The sequence below is a fragment of the Chamaea fasciata genome, unplaced genomic scaffold (assembly GCF_029207755.1).
Source record: "Chamaea fasciata isolate MVZ Bird 193981 ecotype frontalis unplaced genomic scaffold, bChaFas1.0.hap1 SCAF_8, whole genome shotgun sequence".
Lineage (NCBI taxonomy): Eukaryota > Metazoa > Chordata > Aves > Passeriformes > Sylviidae > Chamaea > Chamaea fasciata.
Window position 1 is genome coordinate 19056937 of NW_027094093.1, and position 22870 is coordinate 19079806.

General features: G+C 38.4%; 1 protein-coding gene across 1 annotated transcript; it reads right to left on the bottom strand.

Annotated features, from left to right (window-relative positions):
* Positions 1-5334: 5334 nt before the first annotated feature.
* On the bottom strand, positions 5335-18154 carry CYBRD1 (cytochrome b reductase 1). Its single transcript, XM_066189950.1, is given in 5 exon segments — positions 5335-9266; positions 9474-9628; positions 12184-12392; positions 17713-17989; positions 17992-18154. Coding segments are annotated over 5 exon segments (1047 nt in total). The 5' UTR covers positions 18097-18154; the 3' UTR covers positions 5335-8965.
* Positions 18155-22870: the final 4716 nt, after the last annotated feature.

A 22870-nucleotide genomic window follows, 5' to 3' on the forward strand; every position in this document is an offset into this window, starting at 1 on the left:
AGGTGCCCCACTCTGTCTTTCCCTTTTCTGCCTCTCCCTAGGGGAAAAGCAGTTATCTTCCTTATGCTAAATCCTGTTCCTATCCACAGCAATCATGTAAATCTTGGCATCAGTCTCACAGCAGAATAAAAAGTCAGATCAGCAGGATGCTTCCACGTAAGAGCAACAGGCAGCTCCAGGAGGAAGAAAAAAACCTAAAAGAAAAAAATCTTTTCAAACTCTTCCATGTATTTTCTTTCAAAAATAAAGGGTTCCACTCATTAGAAACCCTCAGGTTTTCTTGTGTTTTCAAAGATAATATGCCTTCAAAGAATAACAACTTATTATTCAGCCAGCCTTTCAAAGTCTTCTATTTCAAAGCTTCTTTCTGAATAAACAAATCTATAAAGAGAACAAATTGAAGTTTCTGCTTTTCCTAGTGTTTTACATAGAGGCTACACAAGCTGTCTTTTCTCAGAATGAGTCAGACCTGAAATTACAAAGTAATCAAAAATTATTTGATGTAGCTGGTGGAATTAATTTTATGTATTTTACTTACAGACCGGCTCTAAAGCCACGAAAATATTTTTAAGTGAAAATTCAAAATGTTAGCTCAAAACCCCAAGGTATTTTTTATTATTGTTATTATTTGCCTAAGGATGTTTTAAATGTTTAGAGACAGGCAAAGGAAGACTAAGTATAATACAAATTACAATCATAAACATGGCAACAATGTAATAAAACTACAAGTAAGGTTTGTGATATAATTTGAATTTGTACTTACTGGACTGATGTACAGAATGTCTTTGTATCTTAGTTATTACATTCCACAAGAGCTTATTTCAGAGTGAGTTAGTCCTGTAATAAACTGAGTTACCTGCCCCAGGATGAGAAATTGATTAGGTTTTAAACCATAAAAAACATACTGAGAAATATTAAGATTTTGTTGCTAGAGCAGAGATTCAGGGAAGACAAAGACAGGACTAAAATGTCCTCAAAAGAACTGGAGAAAGGAGTTTGGAATAAGAAGGAAAAGTTAATCAGTGAATGGAGCACATGTAACTCAGGGGCTTGGAAAGCATAGTGTTAGTAAGTGCAAAATAATTCAATTTGTAGGAAAATGTGGAGAAATGTCTGAACTCTTACAGGATTGGAGTCACCTCTGCACTTAGGAAGAAGACTGAGGCATTGCTCTGATGAGCTCAAACCACGTGTAGATTCCTTGATAGAATATCCTATAGTTAGAACCTGAATTACAATTGAAAATAATAAAAAAAAAGAGGTTCAAACAGTATACAAGACTCCATGATGGCTGACATAGCCTTACAAAACAAGAAGTCAAAAGAAGCACTCTCTGTGATCCTGTGCCAGAATATTCGAGTTCATGTTAAAAGCAGGTACAAATGGAGTAGAAGTGCAGTCAGAATACTGGAGTAACAGGGAACTCTCCTGTCCCTGAAGTCAGCTAAAAACTCTGGAAGCAATTCTTGCTCAAAGATACCTTTTTTTTTCAAAATGAAGTAACTCAGTGGAGGGGATTTGAACAGCTGCTGAACGTGAGAATTTCTGGCCACCTGTATTGCCTGTGAATTTTCTCCTATTTATTCGAGGAGAGGACAGCAGTGCTTAGGTCCATATGCAAACTTATTCACTGAAATAGTGCTTGTGGTTATACAGTTGCAGTCTCATGGATAGGCAAATTCTTCCCAGGCTTTTGCAGTGCCATCATCAGGTTTCTGCTGCTTGGTACCAGAGAAGAGTTCATCCAAATCCATGTATAACAATGCCTTCTTTTCAGAGCTGCAGACTTTTTTTCCACTCACCAGGTACATAATTGTCAGTACAAACCAAGGAGCTAGGAAAACTACTGCAGCATTTTGAGATCTGCTGCTGTTGTGTTTCACTAGGCTCTTGCAACTTCTGCTTACAGCATGCAGTAAAGTGAGGACAAGATTTTATCTCTGATTTCACATTGCTGCAGATTTTAAAATAACCATACTTTTCTACATGGAAATGGATGTTTCATGCTGCTAATCTTGTTAGGTGTGGAGACCTGTGAAATGCTGGTATCATTCAGTATAATTTGAAATGCAGAAACAAAAGGTGTTTTATTGTTGTTGAGTAGCTGTCTGGCAAACTTCTTTGTTTGCTCTGTGCACCTCATCCGTAATTTGTAGATTGTGACTAAAATATAATTTTAAGGCTTTTTAAGCAAAGTATTTCCATAAAACAATATGAAGAGAAGAAACAGTTGTAAATGGGGAAACCACTGCCTGTCTACTGCAGATACTTCATGAAGACTGATCTATCCAGTTCAGAGTACAGGCTGAACGTGCAAGGAGATTGCTGGCAGGGTGCAGTGAGGAATGGCCAGCAGCAGGGCAAGCACGAATTGCAGGAAATGGCAGCCAGGTTCAGATGCTGAAACAGGTTCACAGTTACGCTGGAAAGTCAATCCACAGGTCATAGCCTGACATACTGAGGGTCAGAGTCCTGTGGTCACTAGGCAGGTCGAGGGTGATGGGTCCAGGCAGAAATCAGACTAGGAAGTCAGGGACAAGGGGATGCAGGCAAGCACTGGAACACCCACGTGGTGCAGGATTAAAGGCCCTGGACTCATGAGCAGCAGTGTGGGGGTTGAGGCTCCCAGGTGAGGCTGATCAGGGACATTAAGACCTATTATTGTGTTCAGGGTCGTTATTATCCATTGGCAGTCTTGTATTTGAGAAAGACTAAAATGATTACAGAGGCTGTGCCTTACTGAACTTCTGTTCAAATTCCTCATTACAGATGCAGTGATCACTGCAATGAATAGTCATGTAAATTTTCTTGTATTTTTAATCTTGTTCTCTACATCTGATCAGAAACAGGAGCCAGACAGTATTAGTGCTCCCATTGCCACAGTGATGGATGAGCTGTTCCTTAACTGCAACAGCAACTGCTGTTTTTAACAAAGAGATCAAGCACTCAAGCTGAATTGCTAGGGTATTTTAAACTAGTATTTCTGCCAGATACAGTAGTCATAACAATAATGAGAGCAATGTCCTGGGGAATCAGAATTACATGAATTTTGCCACTTTGTTGACCTAAACACGAATAGCAAGCTTTGTGAAAAACCACAGTGCCTTGTCTATATCTACTAGTTAGCCATAGGAGACAAAATAACTTCCAGTGTAGACTGAGAGAATGGGTAAGCAAGTAAGATCAGTAGTACTGAAACTAGTCTGTTCAGTGGGATAGATCAGAAAACATCACCAGAAAACAAGCCAGTATCCACAGAGAGATTAAGAACAGAAGCTGTTAGCATGTATCGGATGGCAGAAGTGCACTTTTTTGTTATTTGAAATTGGCACTCATGTTTAGTTTATCACGATCAATTTTTTTCTTTTTTCAGTACTGCAAGGTCAAATGGTAAAATTACTGGAAGTTCCTGATTTTTTCCTAATTCTTGCTACTTTCGTATCTTGTATATGAGCTTATCCCTAAACTTTCATGCTTTTCTGCTCTTGTTGTTGTGTCCTTCAACCAAGCTTGTGTTTGCACAAAAGTTCAAAACAGAAATTTATGAGCTCTGAGGTGGAGCACAATAAAGAACAATTTCCAACATCAGGGATGAAGAGCTACTATATTCTGAGTGGGCCCTTTAAAAGAAAAGTGAGTATATAAATTCAGACAAGACTGTGTTTTATGACTGCTAAACTTGCAATTTTGTTTAGAGGCAGGCAACTCGTCATATTCTATCACCTAAAAGTAGGGCTGGTCTAGCATCTGCCAAAGGCCGTTTTGGTAGTGCTTGCCACCTAGTGGATCACTGCTTGTATACACATATGAGCAAGATCATCTGCCACAAAAATATTTGACCATCACACTATTCACCACACTAATATTTAATTATATCCTGCAGGATTTGAGTACTACTCAATGGATTTTTTATTTTGTTGAAATGAAATGCTCGTGAAAATTGAATTACAAATTGCAAATATTTTCAAAACTTTTATCCATTTTCTGACAACTGTATTTGTAACTATGACATGACTTGGTGTCCAGCAAAATATGGAATTTGAGAGCCAATGAGTGGTCAGTGTACGTGGCCATGGACTCAGCTGTAAACTCAAGCCCCACGCTAAGCTGTGTTGGCCGGGGCTCTGTGATGAGTACATTTGGTGAACATAACTGAGCTTGTGGAAATTTATACCCACTGTTTCTGTTTCTTCTGTAAGAGTTAGCTGGGTCCCTGTAATTGGTTTAGATTTCTGGTTTGTATGCAGTAGTAATTGGATTTTCTCAACATCACCTCTTCTCTTCCCTTAGCTGAATTGCCTGGAATGGTTGTCATTCATTTTGCTGACCGGGACTTGAATTTCTACCTGACTAATAGTTTACCTCTCACTAGTGCCCACTAGTCTTACAGAGATCATGAGTGTTGTTCATACCATAACACAACGCAAATATTTGTGTTGTAAGTTACAAGGGTTCCATCAACTACTCCCAGAAACCATTTTTCCACAAAAGTGTAGTCCTCCTGCCAAAATTTGAGTCCCCTCTTTCAATTCTCAATACAATTGAGGTTTTACTGAATTTTTTATTAACGTATTTTAAAAACATAGACTATTTTACCAGAATTTCCCCCAACACGTCCAGCCTACAGGCAACAGTTAAGCGAAGTTACCAGCTGCAGGGAATTGTCAGGTTTGAATGCAACAGATTTTCTGCTACACTGATATTTGTAGTAGTATTTTCTATTTTTCCATGATGATGAAATTGTTGGAAAATTTTAGCCAACAGCCAGGTGATATTCACAAATAATGAATTTATGCTCTACACTTTCAGGAGAATTTCCAGTTAAACTTCCTAAACCCAAGAATACCTTAATTCTTAGTTGTTACGGATAGGTTCATATAGATGATTTTACTTTCATAGCATTTTATGACTGTTAACCTATTTGTGAGTAACTTGATATGCAGATGTTGAATTGAGTCAGAAGATTCCACGGGGTTTGTGCTTAGTCTGGCTCTTACTTATCTGAGGGTATTCCAATCTTACGGTGCATTACGTTACCATTATATATCAGAATTCATGATCTTCCCATATTTGCAATCACATTCTCATGACAGGATAGTTTTGGTTTGTTTTTTTCTCCCTCTAACAACTGCAATGAGGAATTTCTGTTAGGATCAGGAGGTGAAATATGAATTGCTTATACAATGAATTCTTTCACTTTCTGTTGTACAACTGTCCTCCTCTTTACAAAATCTAGGAATAATTTGACCTTTATCCAAATTTAGAAAGTTATATTTTAGTAGCATAATGAAATCTGTACTCGGTAGTATCACAAGCTCAAAAAATTGTCTTTATTAATATACTAAAAAAGAATAAGGAAAACAGACACTGTAATTAAATATTTGCTCTCATCTACAAATAAGTACATTGGATAATAAAATAATTTTTTAAGTTCCTGTGAACAGTTAAAAACAGAGGAAGAAATTTTCTGAAATAAAAGCAAAAGAAACTTCTGAAATAAAAAAATATTTGGCAATATCACTTAGTCACTCAATAAAATATCCATGTAAACAAGTAATCCGTATTTACATTATCATATAAAATATTCTTGGTTACATGTAGTAAGAGGTACACATGTAATTACATTCAATTTTAGAATCCAATTTGCACCATCATTTGTCAGTTTCATCAGTGTTGGAAAAAACACTCTTCATAGTGCTGCATGACAGAAGGTAAATATAGTATTTTTTTCCCAGGCATCTGAAAAAGATAGCACTTTCAGTGTTAGGTTTTGTAACTTCCTGGCTTTTTATAGGAATCCAAACCTGGAATGTAAGCTCTACAATCATCTTCCTTAAAAACAACCACGTAGATGATTTCCAAACATGCAGAAAAATCCCGATTAAAAAGCTGAAGTTCTGCCTTCCATTTCTATGTTTGAAAATACACTTTTGTTCATTTCCTATGTTGCTACTGCATTTATATTACTCATAAATACAGGTAAGAAAATTTCCATGAAAGGAAAGTTAATGAAAGGCCACTTTGAGGGAGCAGGTTTAGGACTACTACTCACCAAACACCTGTGTATTTTTTCAGCATTGAACTAAGCTCGGGTTTTTTGGTGGGGTTTTTTTGGGGTTTTTTTGGTTTTGGTTTTTTTTCGCAAGGATACTTAGAGGCCTTTTTAATCACTTTAGAATTAAGCCAAAAGTCTATAGTATGTTTTGTCAGTTTTAAATTGCACACACTAAGGTTGATCAAGGTTTAGGAGCTCACAGCTTCTGCATCTCATGGGGACCTTCCAAAGATCAGCAGCCAGCATCCCACAGTTCATGTACATGAGATATCACTGGTTATAAATTCCCCAGATGGAATCTTCCAGCTTCTGCTGAGTTTCTACTATCTTGTTTAACTCAGTTGAAAACCAAAATTATGTTCTGGGAGGCTCCCCTCAAAAGGTTGCTAAGCCTTGATTTCCAGTTAGTTTTATATCACATAATCACAGACTGGTTGGAATTGGAAGGGACCCAGAAGGATCATTGAGTCGAACCCTTAAGCAAATGGCCCATATGGGATTTGAACCCATAACTTTGGTGTTACTCGTACATTGCTCTTCATGAGAACAGAGAAGTAAAGAAATGCCACCATTCTTTTTTCAAGTAGCATTCCCCTTGAACAGTACATGGAATACAATGGAAACCAGGAGGCATACTGGTTATTATAGCTTAATTTTAACAGCATATAGAACCAGCTACCTAAAAGTTGTTCATTTCAATACATTCAACTCAGTGCTGTAACAAAAGAAGTCATAGATTTTGTGTTTTTTCCCAGTAGACTGTACAGTTTCTTCCAGAACAATCCCTAGGCAACTATCTTCCATACAAACGTGTGCTTTTATTATGTGACCTAGTCCTATGCAATGATTGAGTGAGCTTATTTTCGCAGGTGGATGAGACACAGTAACAGGCCAATACATAACAATTTGAAATACTGTTGCCTCTGTGAGTGCAGTAGAGAAAGCTGCATAGTAAATTACTGCAAGTGAGCTCATTTATTCACTTCCCCTGTCATGCTTCACTGTGTGATTCATTGCACGTAGTGGTACTGGAGGAGTGCTAACAAAATAGTTTAGTAGTTTAGGTTACTGTTCCTTCTGTCATACCTGAATTGTACATTAAAAGCAGGCATTTTCTACAGTGTAAAAATATACCAATGTGAGGTTGATCCCAGTCATCCACAAACCTTTAAGTGAACACATAGAACTCTGGGATGTAGTCCTGGAGTACCAAATGGTACAGCAGGAAAGTTTTAAAAATATTTTATTATGCTAGCTTTCTGTACTGCATTCACCAAATAATAAGATATTATTACAAATCGCATAACAGGAGCTGAGGTGCTTCTTGTCAGAGAAGACTCAAATAACTCATGTCCAACATAGTTTGTACTAACGCACAGTGAATTACAAAAATGGTGCATTTGTTGAAGAGAAATATATTAAAACGTTTTAAAAAGCTGAAGTAGATAAAAAATCTATGTAGTATTTAAAAAATAGGAAATTATATGCTGTCTGAAACTAACTATATTTCAACATGAACAGTGGTAAATTTGTATTTCTAGTGGGCTCTGCAGCTTTTACAAGAGATAATAGAATGTCTCATCATTTTAGACATATGCAGTCCAAATAATCTACTATAATTACTCTTCTATAGTATAATATTGTTTGTATCTGTGAAATTAATGAATGAGCATAATACATTAATACTTCAATTACTACAAAGAGCTATAAAAGTAAAATGCCAGTAGGGACTCTTCATTATGTAGAGAAAACTGTGTTATTTGAAACTGTAATTTGAAATTAAAAAGTCATAGAGTTTGTATAGATTGCTTATAGACTAAAGCATGTCTTCATGCCTATGATAATAATGCTTTTGATGTCAGTGTGGAGATACCCACATTTGCTTTCAGTTAACAGGTAGCATTTTATTAAAAAAGCAAAGCTCACCTGTGTCTTGGAGAAATCGTTTCCCACGTGAAGCTATTTTTTTTTTCTGTGAGTTTGATAGCAGATTTTTCTGGTTTCTAACCTCCTAATTTCTAGTCTAGAGCCATAAATCAACAGAACTGTGCAATCAAATAAGGAAACTAAAATGCTGCCTTCTGGGTTAAAAGGAAGACTTACTTTAAGTGATACATTTTTCTAAGTGTGTTTCTATAGCTTTTCAAATAAGACAAATTCTGCATTTGGTTGTCTTAAAATTTCCTTACATTTCAGTAATAATTGCACATAATTCAAAGCCAAATATTGTCTGCATACAGTATGTTTGTTAGGATTTGTTAAAAGGCCGACAGATACATTCTGATTAAAATAAAAAACCCCAAACCAAACAAACAAACAAACAAAAAAAACAATACCAAAAATCTCCAGAAGTTTCTTCAGGAAAAATAACATTTTATGAAGATATCAAGCTCTTTTTTTAGTTAAAAATTTTAGAAGAAACATTTTTATGAAGCAGCTGGTGAGGGGGTTAATCACCTGGAGAAATTAGAGCTTTAAAAAAGTGAACATTATCAGAAAATTGAAAAATTATTCTGTCTGGTCTACTTCATGGCTGATTCATAACCTGCAAAATCACTCAAGAGCAAAATTTAGTCTGAATCTTGTTAAATTTTTCATGTCTATAGGAGATATAAGCATCAAATTAAGAAGTGCTAGGGAAAACAGTTTCCTGTTATGTGATTTTCCCATTATATGATGTCATTCATGCTCTTGCTTTTTTAAACAAGGCATGGACTAGTCATGGACCAATAAAATATGTTTGGGAGTTACAGGAATTTAAATCCATATGCAGAAAACTTGAGTAGCTTTCAGCAAGCTATACTAAAATTGAACCCCCAACCTAATTACATATGCATATAACTAAATTAGAAGGCCCCTCAGCAGGGGGAGTTTGGAGGCATAATGGTGCTTTTATGCTGTGTATTTTCTTTACATAGTTGTTCTTTGTCCTGCTTCATCAAATTTGATGTTTTCTTTTCTGGCTGCTTCAGTATTCCTCCTCGGATCAGATTTATCTGCATTACTAGTGTTTGTCATTGTGGATTCTGCTTCTGTGCCTTCAGGGATTGCTCCAATGGGCCTCAGAATTTTAGCGTTCTCTTCTGGGGGCCGCTTCCAGTGGGGCCTGCTTGCCATCCACAGAATAAGTGAACCAAATATGACAAGCAAAAGACCAAGGCAGTTGACCAAAATTGCTTCTGGTGGGGATTCACTGTATGAAGGATTTTGCCTTTGAAAGGGGAAAAAAAAAGAAGAGGTCAAAAAAGACTGTTGTAAAGACAATCCCGGTCTAAAAACAGCAGTCTCCTGCTAGGTAGGTCTTTTTAATACAAACAAAACAAAACAGTGTCCCAATACTGGATGCTTATTATTCTGGGCAAATGGAAGTATATTTGCAGTGCATAACCTTAATAAACAAGTGGACACAAATACTTACAACGAAAATATAAGCTTTTCTGTGATTCCCATGAGAGCTGTTGCAATCACAGTTGCAAAGATGGTGAGACCCGAATAAACATGAATCGGCATGAGAGCTGCGCGGAGACGGACTGGAGCAAACGGGAGCAGATAGACAGCGAAACCGCAGAAAAGCTGAAACCAAAACAGACTCATAGTTAAGGAGAGATGGAAAACAAGCTGTACTTCTCAAGCACAATAAAAATAATCATAAAAATTCCATTCTGAAATGTCTTCGGGTAAAAATTTGAAACGAATTGTCATTTCTATATTTGGATGTGTTTCCTGTCAAAACCAAAGCAAAATTCTGGATTAGCATTTGGGAAGCAGACATTAAATATTTTATAACTTACTGATGGTGCTAAAACTCCAGCCAAACTAAGTACTGGAAACACAGATTTTCGGTGTCACTAATTCACTAATATAGCGGAGGTGTGAGGAGCCATACTTTTATAGTCTCATCAAGTCCTGTTCTCTGCTCTTGATGCAGATTTGCACATAAAGGAACGTCAGAAGGCAGTCTAATCTGACTTGAGTGGATTTAATAATTTTATCTTGTTAGAATTTCAGTTAAATTAAAATGCCTATCTTTGGAAGGGAAATGATCTCTCAATATATCGATCACATGGCATTTACAGAGTGAAGACATGTATGGGTGGCATCAAGTTATTCAGGGGACATTAGTCCCCCTATTAACACTAATTTTTGATGGAAAATAACCCATCATGGTTGCATCCACAGGCTTGCCCAGTCGTGTTGAGGTTGCAGCCCTTCTTTAGTCTGTTCTATCATTACTCACCCCTGCTGCTAAATTAGACACAGTGCATGAATTTGTATTTCCTCCTGCTTTAACTCAGTCTTAGTCCTTGTTTTATCATTCCAGATTAGAGAGTCTGATATTTTCTCCCCGGGAAGCTTTTTAGTACACCGTAGTCAAATCATCTCTTAATCTTAGATCTGCTAAACAGCTGGAGTTTTTAATTCTTGCACTGAAAGAAAGCTTTTCCAGCTTTCAGATTACTTTTCCAGAATTTATTTCAGTTTGTTGCTTTTTATTTTTCTGATTATTCTTTTATATTTTTTTTAAAAATCCGTAGTATTTCATATTAGTTTCACTAATGCCATCTTTTTCCTGTCGTCACAGCATTGTGAGAACTCATTTAGAGCTTCATGTAATTTTTTAGTACTTCTGGAGACATCATTTTCCAAAAGACAGTTTCATTTTACCTTTTTGCCCTTTTCTTAAATTTATGTCGGTGTGCTATACTGTATTAACCTACATTTGGCTTAATTACAATATAGTTACAATATGGTAGGCAGAGTATTATGTGAGCGTACGACTGACATGCCCCTTGTGGTAAGTGCCAAGTGTCTTCTCTGTTAACGAAGATACCACTTTATGACAATTTTTTTGTAGTGCTCAGTCACTTAGCAAACATAAGTCTCTGACTGGAGACTTACATCCCAGACTGGAGGAAGGAACACCAAGGATCTTCTGATGTGACAGGCAAGGCATTAAGTGCCATTGATCATGTTTATGGTAGCAAAATGAAAAGTGGAACTAAGATTTTAGTCCCAATTCTTCATTTAACCATTAGAAAAAATACTGATACTCAGTGTAGTGGCAGCACAGACTTCCTTGAAATAGCTGCAGTATTAGGACAAACCTAATTTTAACATTGTTCTTTATTATTCATTCATATTCATTCTTTTTAATTTGTTCATCTATAGAGAATATACTCAACAATGCTGCATTATGCTTTCTTTTCTCCTAAATGTTAAAGATACTGTTTCAACACTGTTCCCTGTACCTCTTGGCCTGAGCAGTAAAGGATAAAGTCTAGAAACCAAATCTCTTGGCTGAGGCTTTTCTGTGCTTGATCATAGATAATTAAGTCTTTTTTCTTTTTAGTGTTTTGGGAAAAAAAAAAATTTGAAGGAACAAAATTAAGTTCCATAGTGTAATAACACAATATAGGGAGTTCAGAATGTATATGCAGAAGCATCTGTATGTGTTCTGTAAATTTCAGGGCATGGTTGCTCTTCTTTGCCAAATTCGAAATGCACTAAATTAGCTCATTTTACATTACAATAATGCTAATTCTCTGCCAAGAGGAGCAGCTAAAACCATGCCCAGGAACATCTATCAAAGTTCTTTCTGCTGATTCAGGAAAACTGGTTAGCCAGTAGTAGCTCAGTCAGATGTCAGATCCTTTACATCTACTGCTCCCTGATGCACTTGTTCTGCTGATTAACAGAGGTTTTGAGGCCAAGTGACTATTTAAAGTTATAATAACTGAAAAACAAAAGAAAAAAAAAGAGAGAAAAAAAAGGAAAAGCTGTTAATTAATTTGAAACTTCCTTTATAAATGCTCTGACTATTTAAATATGCTGCCAACAAACCAAGTAACTTGCAGTAAGTTGAGGAGTTAATAGGGCTTAGAAACGCACTACTGTGTAACTATTGTAATGGCCATTATGCCAGCAAATAAATAAAATATGCTTAAAAATGCATTTTTCTTCAAAGTCAGTGATCCAATATTTGTACATTTACATGATAATTTGCCAAAACAGATTGTAAAATGGCTATCCCAGTAGTTAGAATGTGCCAGCAAGAGCCTATTGTGCCTGAATTACTCAAAACATTCTTCAGATTTACAACCTGTTTATAAATACAGTTAGATTCTGACCTGGAGGCAGTAAAATATAACAGCAGCCAGCCCGATCCAGCTGTGCAGACTGTACATGTTCGGATTGTTGTTGGCATTGTGGAAATCAAATGCGGATACTATAGCAACAATTGCAAGAATCATAGCTATGGTATTTAATCCAGCATGTATGAACTTCATCAGAAGTTTGCTGCACTTCCAGGTCCAGGGCAATCTGTACACAATAATAGCTGACAAAAGAAGAGAAACAAGGTTTTAGGCTTCATAGGATAATTTCTTTCAGATGTTAATAATTATGCATAATTCACATAGTTACATTCATTGTAAATTACAGCAAAATCCAACCTTAAGTCTTCTAAAAAGTCTATTAAAAGGCTTTTTCTCAAAGACTTAGCATAGCATTCTCTGAAAATACAACTGAGGCTACAATATAGCTTTCAAGGGATTTTTTCTCTATCAAAAATACCACAAATTTAAATGTGTTTCAAAAACAACCCCAGTAAATAATTTGGTGTCATCTTTTCCTCAATCATTAAATTTATCTAACGGGGATTTGGTGCAGGATTTTGATTTTCTGCTGCTAGTCAGATTGGAGTAATATAGTCTGATTCTTATGTTGAGAAGACCACTTGTTGAGAAAGTGTGAAGGATTATTTTATAATATTTATTCTCTTCGCCAACTTTGGATAATGCTATTCTCTAATTGCATAGATCCTATATAGATAGAGTATGACTATTACATTGATATCAGTAAGATGACTTAGAATGGGAAAATGCTCTTCAGCATAAGGGAATCATAGTCTGAATTTAGAAACAAAAGCATTTAACAAATAAAAGTCTTCCACCACTACTAGATGAATGTAGGGAAGTTTTGCCTATACTTGAATTAATGACTCTAGCAGACAGTGTTTTGTCCAGTCTGAACAAAACAATAATACCCATTGATCTAACTCCAGGTGGTCCATAAGAATAACTTAACCTAGAGCTGCTTCTTGCTGAGTTTTCTCCAAGATCCCCACTGTGCCTATCCTGCCACAGCTGTCCCCTGTCATAGGATCCAGATGCTTTCCACAGGGGACACAAACAGGCCAGATTACATCACTGAAGCTCCAGGTACATCTGATTACAATCTAGATAGTAATTCTGGATGTGTGATGGCACATAAGTATATTCAGCTAACAGGGGACAAATATTTATGAGGACAACTGATAATTTGACCAATAAAGACTAATGACCCTGTATAGATACCCCCTGCCCGCCTCCAGGGGCTTTACCTAGCTCAGTTATTAGGAGGCTTTAGAGGGAATTATACCAAGGACGAGATAAAGATATCAGAAGAGGCCCTTTCCCCAGGACCTTTGTCCCAGGGGTTTATTCTTCAGAATTCCAGGAGAGAAAGAGAGAGAACAAGGAAGGGCGAGGCATTATGTAGACCCCCGCTCAGGAAAAAGATAGTTGGACCACAGCCAATGGGGTCAGAGAAGGAAGGAAGGGTCACTCTATGTGGTAAGGAACTCCAGGGGGTCAGAAGGGAGAAACCATTCCCCTAGAGAATTACAACATGACCCCATCTATAATGTCTTGCCTGGGCAAAGTCTGAGCTCCATCAAGTGTTTCATCATATCGTAATTTAAGGCTTCTGCTTATGAAATTACAGCGAAAATTTTATATATATATAGCTATAATAAAGCGAAGGAGTAATAAGATATGTAGGTTTAAAAAATCTGTTCCAAACATTAAGAAATAGAAAAGTATTACCTGATAAATGCAAAGATTAGAAATTTACTTAAGTGATTCTCACATGCCCGACTTATTCATTACTTCCCCATAACCCTTGCATTTTAGGTGAAAATTTTTTAAAATTCACTTTTCTAAAACTTGGATGCATTTCAATAAATACAGTACTACACTAAATAATTCACAAAGAGAACAGTCAAATTTCCATATTATGATCAGATTTTAAATTAATGTATGCTTTTACATACTGTGTGAAAATATAATACTGGAATGAAAGCATGCCTTAGAATATTTATAATAAGTACAGCACTTAGGTTGTTGTTGGCTTTCTACTTTAAAAAGCAACAGCAGTAAATCCTACAAAATCGGGAAGATAGAAACCTTGTTTTAAAGATGATTTGACTGTCTTAAAGCAATCTATTACATAAATATGATTCCGTATCAAGCATATCACCTGCAACAGTTTCCCAAAGTGCATTACATGATAATGTTAGAATCATAGAATCATAGAATCGCTAAGGTTAGAAAATACCTCTCAGATAATTGGCTTTGGCCATTAGCCTATCACTGCCATGTCTACGCTGAACTGTGTCCTGAGCACCACATTTATGTTTTTTAAACACTTCCAGGGACAGTGATTCCATCGTTTTTCTGGGCAGCTGTTTCAATACCTGACCACCATTTCAGTGAAGAAATTTTTGCAAATACTCAATCTTAACCTCCCCTGGTGCAACTGGAGGCCATTTTCTCTTGTTCTATCACTTGTTGCTTGGGAGATGAAATTGATCCCCACTTGCTATATCCTCCTTTCAGGCAGTTCTAGAGAACGAAAAGGTCCCCGCTGAGCCTCCTCTTTTCCAGGCTAAACAACCCCAGCTCCCTCAGCTGCTTCTCTTCAGACTTGTGCTCCACACCCTTCACCAGCTTAATTGCCCTTCTCTGGACACACTCCTGCACCTCAATGTCTGTCTTGTATTGAGGGGCCCAGAACTGGACAGAAGATTTGAGGTGTGGCTTCACCAGTACTGGGTACAGGGGGAACCATCACTGCCCTGGTGCTGCTGGCCACACAATTTCTGATACAGGCCAGGATTCTCTTGGCCTTCTTGGCCATCTGGGCCCACAGTGGCTCATGTTCAGCCACCTGGCAATAATATCCTGCATTAGACTATTATTAATCAACTTAGTACTAATGATGACTTGTAATTTTGTAAAGCAAATGTGTCAAAAGACCTCAAAACAAGCTGCAACATCCCATGTGGATTTTCCCAGTAAATCCTCCTTACCATATGTCCCACAGTATTGTCAATAATGTATTCACAGCACAGCAGAGTACTGGACTCTCTATGAAGAAAATTTAATGAGCATAGGTCCTGGTCTCAGTTTTTAGTCTTGGGTCTCAGAGGGTCAAGTTTGGGCTAAACTTTTTATATAATATTTTCTTGTTGTCATCTAGCTGACTTAACTTCCAAAAGCACTATCAAACTCCCTGGTCACTTGTCCACATAGGCCCAAACTCTGGGCCTTGAATTTTCTAAGTTGTTTCCCATAAACATGACAATAGAAAACCAAGGTATAACTGACTAATGGTTTGGCCAGTTGTTAACTATACCATTCATTACCATGTTACATGCCACAGCCCAGGCCATATGCATGATATTACAGTTTGGTTTAATCATCTTTCTGTGAGGGTTTTGTGTGAAGTTACACACTGAAATTTCAGCAGATTAGTTTATCACTGTGAAAAGACATGGTTTGATTTCCCCATCACCACTTCTGTGTGCTTCTCCCTGCCTTTCTCATAACTGATGCTTTTCGGATCTGCAGGAGGAAACAAGACAATCTGGGGAACAAAGGGGAGAGAAGGAAGAGTCACCTTTCAGTGAGTACAAGCTCTTAAAAACTTACTCAGAAGTGATATGTAATTTCATGTCAAAATTTAAACAGCCTAGGGCATAGGCACATACAAAATTAGAATGTTTGGCAGTGACATGGTAAAGCAGCCTTGTGATGAGCTTTCTCAAGGCAGAACATCTCTAGTACTGTTAAGAAATCTGGCAGCCTAGGCACCCTAGGCACACCTTTTTTGGCTCAGATCTTATCCTTGATTTGAACTATGATTTTAAAATACATCACAAAGGGCAGAGTTATCTTGCAATATCTTTATATGGCACGGGACATCTGTCCTTTTACAAAGGTACAGGGCAAAGTTCTAGAGTTATTGACCAATAATTCAACATTTCCATCATTTAGATTATAGACGAATAAACTCAAGAAACAATTGGTTTAATTAATGTTTAAAATGCTCTATTCAAATTTAACCAAGATTTTTTTAGCTACACCTTTTTACTTTCAACTACTTAAAGACTTCTTTTTCTTGTATGTGTCCAAAGAGGTATCTGATTTTCCACTCTCATGCAAATTGCTTTGAATTCAGTGGCAGACTTCCATCAGCCAAATTTGAATCAGATTCACAGTGATATCTTCAATGTTGATATTTCATCTGATTTACTACAATATCCCTTCAGTCTCCAACTTTGCTTTCCCTATTATGTAATAGGACTTCCTCCCTAAATGATTCTGTATTATTAGTGAATTCCTTGTATGCGTGTGGTTTCTTAGCTATGATAAACTTCCATTTACTTTACATATATCCTTGTCTATACAGGGCTTGGGGCAACCCTGTTTCTCCGTGACACAGGAAAAAAACTGAGTTTCAGAGGAAAAAAAAAATAGAAAATACATGGGAACAAGCTGCAGAAAGCCTCTCCCTATTTTCTTCGAAAGTTCTATGCTTATATAAAAAAAATAGGTTGGGCACATGAAGTATTATAGATCTTAGTGAAGTCAACAGGTGGTTTTCATTGCTCATTTATAGCCTGGAATTACACTTCGGATTGAGCAATGTTATGTAAAACAACTTCAAAATATGGTTTATTGCTCAATAGTATTTGGCAGCTTGAAGCCACAAGCAGGCTGAGAACAGCCCCACTCCCACTGAAAATCACAAATTTACAGTGTATGTTCAAATCACAACATTCTCTTCATAGCCAGAACTAGACAGCCTTCGGCATCGTCCAGCCTTTTAGCTGGTTGGAAGTGTAATGGGAAAATGTTAATCCACAACTGAACTCCATGAAATTCAAAATTCATACACTCTTAAAAAAAGGGGGGGGGGGGGGGACGACAACCCTGTACCTTAATAATTGTATGTTATTTAAGCAACAGAATAAATGATTAATTTAAGAGATACACTTTACGAAACAATTCATCCTAAGTCTAGCCTGAAGAGCTGCATTTTCGTAGTGCTTGTGGTGCTACGTTTTCTCTGGCTCCATTTTCCCTGCTCCTGGATCAAGCTTCTGTGGTACTGAACTTGCCTTTCTCTTCTTGGGACATGGAAGAGAGCCAAAAGAGAAACTTTCCTAGGGCAGCATTTCGATTTGCAACTTGCATAAATTCCAGCTACCTAGGAAAAACACACCTCGCAAGCATTACTCAAAGTGCACGGCAATCCCCAGGCCAGGATAAACAAGTACTTACAGAAAGAAAAACCCCAAAACAACCCAAACCCCATATGCAGCAATTTTGGCTTATTACAAGGGTCTCTTTGTCCCTTCTCTGGGAGTGCTGGCTTCCCTAAACCGCGGACCAACTGCTGCGCTCCCTCTGTCACCCGCTACCGGCCCCGGGCCACCGCGGCGGCTCCGCCTGGAGCCTCCCGCGCCCTCCCGCCGCCCCGGCCCCGCCGCCCCGGCCCCAGGCAGACCCGGCTCCCCCGCAGCTCCGTGCCCACCCGGGCCCCCGACGCACCGATGCCCTGGATGAAGACGAAGCCCGTGACGATGAGGACGGGGTGCCAGTTGAATTCCCTCGAGCTGCCGTCCCAGCTCAGCCCCCCGCGGTACTGGAAGACCCAGACGAAGGAGAGGACGACCGACACGAAGCCGACCAGCAGCGCAGAGGCCAGCAGCGCCAAGAATCGCCCGTAGCCCTCCATCTTTCGAGCTCCGTGCGCTGCAGCGGGCACCGCGAGGGAATGGCGAGCTGGCGGCCGGGCGGGGTCGGACTCGTGCGCGGGGTCGGGCCCGCAGGGGACGGGACAGGACGGGACGGACACGGCAGGGGCGGGAGCAGGGCGGCACTCCGCGCTCCTCCGCGCCCCTCCACCCTGCCCCTCCGAGCGTCCCGTCGCATTCAGAACTCCGCCTTAGAAAAGAATCTTCTGTGTCAGCCTGTCCCCTGCCATGGTGGCAGTCCGACTGCCCTCCCCCGGCAGCCGAGGAAGGGAGCTGGTGGTCACGGGTTTTGTGCCGAGAGGCTCTTGTGGAGGTTGGGGAGCTCACAGACCCGCCGTAAAGATAAGCCACCACTGTCATAAGCGCTTACAGTTAAAGCAGGAGCGTTGTTACGGTGAAGAGACTGACAGCACATACAGAAAATGCAGAGGAGCAGGAGCGCACTTAAAGACGCTGATGTTCTTAGCTGGAAGACAGTCTTGCCATCGTGATCGCCCCCTTCTCACTGGATTCATTGAGTGCTGCAATATAGAACAGATACTAACCAGGTTCATATGTGGAGTCTGGCCTAAGTATGCAGGAGGATGGGGACATTGTTCTGTTGAATAGCACAAATATATCAAATATCCACTAGCAAAGAAAGGGAATGCATAAAACTAGTTAAAAATAAACAGTTCTATGAAACTTAAAATAGTTTCAGTAGAATACTACCAATTCAAACACCATACTTACTAAAGTGTTGGAAATATCTACACAGAGACATGAAGACCAAGCCAGATGGGAGGGCAATGCAAATATATTTCTTCATTATTATCTTCAATCTCCTAAAAATAGGCGCTGACTTTTTAAAGAAAAGTTTGGCCTTAACAGCACTTGTATAAAGATATTTAGCTTTAGTTTGCATGGATTTGGTGTGACCTGCCCTCAGGATTTAACTGGTTGCTCATTCTACTCACAATGGTAAGTAGAACACTTGTATTGTTAAATTTCAAAAGTCACAGCATCTCAGAGAAAATCTAAGCCCTAAATCTTCTGATGAATGCACTGATGCATAATTTTTCAAGGGTGCCAGATTGTCATTAGCTGATGAGGCACACAGGTCATCTCAATTTTATGGTCAGAAAATTTTTACTTTTGTCTCTGTAAAGCCTAGAAACTGACACAAAAGTTTATTTTAATTTGCCTCCTATGAACCTAAATCTCCCAATTGCAAAATGCTTCCAGTTCCCACTGATTTCAACAAGCTTTGATTACATCCAGGATCCCAACAGTCCCATTTAGGAATCTTCTACTCAAGTGGATTTTACTTAAGCTAAAACTAAATCTCTCAGAAGACTTTCATGAATTCCTATAGCTCAAACTGTTTTACCCTGTTAAAGCAGCAAATAACAAGAGCAGACACAAAATTCTATCGACCTGAATATGAAGCCTAGTTTTTCCAAGTAATGATGAACAATTTTTTTTAATAGAATTGAAGAAATTCTAAATCTTAGAGATTGTTAAATAAACCAAACCAGAACAAAGTGCAAAAAATAAATTGTTAGATGAAGTGAAATGTTCTTTATGGAACATCTGTAATGCAGAAGAGATTTCAGGCAGCATCATTAGTAACTCTGGCCTGTATTTTTCCGCATTTCCTGTGCTGCCACCTCTTCTTGGCCACCTGGTGCAAATATCAGATTGGTACAGAATCAGAAGCAATCCTTAGCACAGCTATGATGTCCCAGTGGATTTCATGTTTACTTGGGGGTGGGAATTCAACATGATACAGTTGACTGCAAAGGGCTGAATGACGCACTTGATAATCTGGACAATAACCCCCCACTGGCATAAAAATGAAACTATCCTGGATAGGGCTTCCATAGGGCTTGGATCAATGAACACCTGCTTTTGTTAACCATTACTGTGGATAGGTTCTGCAGCAGTTCACAATCTCTGTTCTTTTCCAGAGCTTCTGTCTCCTAGAGACAATGATATTTTTATAGTACATTACCAACTCTGTCACTGTGTGTTCCCTTTTAGCAGTTCTGTTGGGACATGATCTAACATGCACTTTTTTCTTTGGGTTGCTGCATTGTCAGATGTAGGATAACTGTGACTCAGACCTGGAAGAACTTGAAAGTAGACAGAATAAGACCTGTGAAAGAGATTCAGATTATTATGAAGAGGTAGCAATGGATTCCTGCCAGTATTACATGTGTGGTACCTGGTGACTGCTGTCATCATTGCTATACATACATTTTGAGAGCAGCAGCCTAAACATAAATGTACATAAATGCCTATCTAAGCAACACACCATGTCACCATAGGCCATTATTCTGTGCTGCTGATGCAACTTCTTTAATACAGGAAGTGTTTCTAGTTTCATGTGACCAATAACTGACTTGTCAGAGCTGTAGTTAGGGTAAGACTAGAGTCTCTTTTACCAGCTACAACTTTACCCCTTTTTTCCATGCTGTACAAGTCATTTAAGATCGAAGCCTTAGACCTGGATATTCCAGATAAGTTAGTATCCCTTAAAGCATTTGCATGAGTTTTTCAGAAACCTGATGGCTGTTCCTTTTTGTAAACAAACAAAAGTGCTGAGATTGTCCAGTCAGCTTTGTTCGGGCAGCTAATTTAGCTGACTGTTGTGGAAGCTTTAGAAATACCTCTGTAGAAGTTATCTTACCAGGAGTAATACAGACAAAGGAGTTCAAGTAATTAGTGTTTGAATGGCACAAACAAACCAGAAGGATCCTTTTACACTTTTTGGTAAAAAAGAGTTCCATACCTAAGCAACAGAACCCTTTGACCTTTGCTAGTGAGAACCTCACTAATTTGTCTTTCCAAATTGCAAATTGTGACTGTGGAACAAAACTCTTCCAATAAATTATGTTTACTCATTCTCCACCCTAGAAAGAGCTCTAAGTGAGATTAAAAAAGGCACATAATGTACCTTTTGTCCAGAATGCTATACTGGTTCTAGGCCAGTCATTGTTACAATGCAATGAAATGATCTTCAATCTATAAACATTTTGCTTCTGTGAGTCATGGGGTATTTTTCTAACCATTATTTTATAGAAGCTTTATGAAGTTGTGGAACTGTGCGACAATAGTTGGAATTGTCAAAGCAAGATTATGAAGTTCTACAGCTTCCAGTTTTTATTTGGCTTGCACTTTCTTATTTTCTTCCCTGCCACTCACCAGCCTTGCCAGTGAGTATGTGCTCAAATGACAAGAGAAAGGCAGGATGTGCACTCTTTTTATGGTCAAAGCAAATGTAATCAAGAGAAGTCACTCCTTCATATCTTATAAGTTTCTAGGCCGGGAAATTCCACCTGGGTCTCTAAACAGCTATATTTATCAAATACAAATAAAGGGCTAGCATCTTTGGGATTCCATTTTTGCTTCTTTGTCCTGAGCCAATCATTGAGATGTCATGGTGAAGTGGAAAATAAAAAGTGATTTTGTTGAAGTAGAAATGCTGGAAGTATGCTGCTTTGGTCCACAAAACAAAATGTTCCTAAGCCATAAAATCACGCCAGCTTTCAGGCAGTAGAAAGAAGAGGCAGTGGCATTACAAAGGGCTGAAATAGGAAGAGTGTGGTGTCAAGATTCAGGAGTTTCCTAGATTTTCATCGCCCCAGAGCATGGAAATGTGAGTAACCATGCTGCAAATTGCATGTTAGAGGCAGGCAATATCCAAAGTTGAGACTAACTGCAGATCCAGAAGATAACAGGGAAAATTGCCAAACTATGAGTCTGAATATGGAACATCCAAGTAAACACGTTAACAGAATATTTTTCCTGCCTGTCTTCTGGCAAGCAGCTGTTACTGGGGACTGTCTGGAGAGCCTGCAAGCCTATCATGTGGAACACATTGCTTCTCCTGCAGCATCTCAAGTATGCCAGAGTTCTTGAGTCACTTTGTGGAGTAATTCCAGTGAATTTTAACTTTCATGTTTTCTTTTTTCTTCCTGAGAAGAGTGTGCCCTTACTCTTCCCTAAAGATATAATATTCTCAGCAACACAGCATTCCTTCTCCACTCCAGCAGGAATAAGGCATTTGTACTCCCAGTTCACTAAATGAGTAACTAAGCTATACCAAGCGGTTCTTAACAATCTCATTATTGTAACTCTTCACTCTGCTAGGATACCTAGTTCCTTTTATTTAAAAAAAACCAACACCCCCTCCCCAAGCAATCTATTTTTGCAGTTAATCTTTAATTAGCCAAAGCAAGCACATTGACTACTTTATTAAAGCTATCAATATTTGAATGCACTAACATAAAATTATTTTCTATATTCTTTCTAATTCTTTCTATATTCTATAAGAATATAATAACCTGAAGATTTTGGTCATCATTTTGTAATTTCAGTAAAACAGAAATAAATAGTATAGTTGTAAAAATGCCAAGTCTAGCAAGCAGAGAGCTTCAAGTGGTCCCCTCTGAATTGTTGATACAATTAAGTTGTTCTTGGTGAGGCATTGCTACAGACATATTAGATCAAGTCCAGAAAAAAATAAGCTCTTTAAAGGTTTTGCAGTGTGGCAACACTCGTCAGTTAAAAAAGAACTCAGTTGCTGTTCTGTATATTCCTTTGTGGTCAGTCTTAGAAAACCAGTCTTACTACTTCCCCTTTTGTGCACTTACCATTTAGGATTTGTTCATTCTGGGAACAGAACAGCAGAAAGTTTGTTTCAAACAACCTTTGGTGCAATCCAACATGAATTCACTAGTCCATGACCTTTTTTAATTACTAGACTAACATTTTGCTTGTTGCAGGCAGAGTGCTCAGAGACCCTGCTTTAAGCAGCAAACAGCAGTTCCTCCCAACTGTTCTTTCAGAAACCACTCAGCCTACATGCCACCCTACACAGGTGTCCTTTCTAGCAGGTATTCCTTTGAACAATTTTTATTATAACTGGGAACCAAAGTCATTTATGAGCTATTCCATCTTGTGCGGTA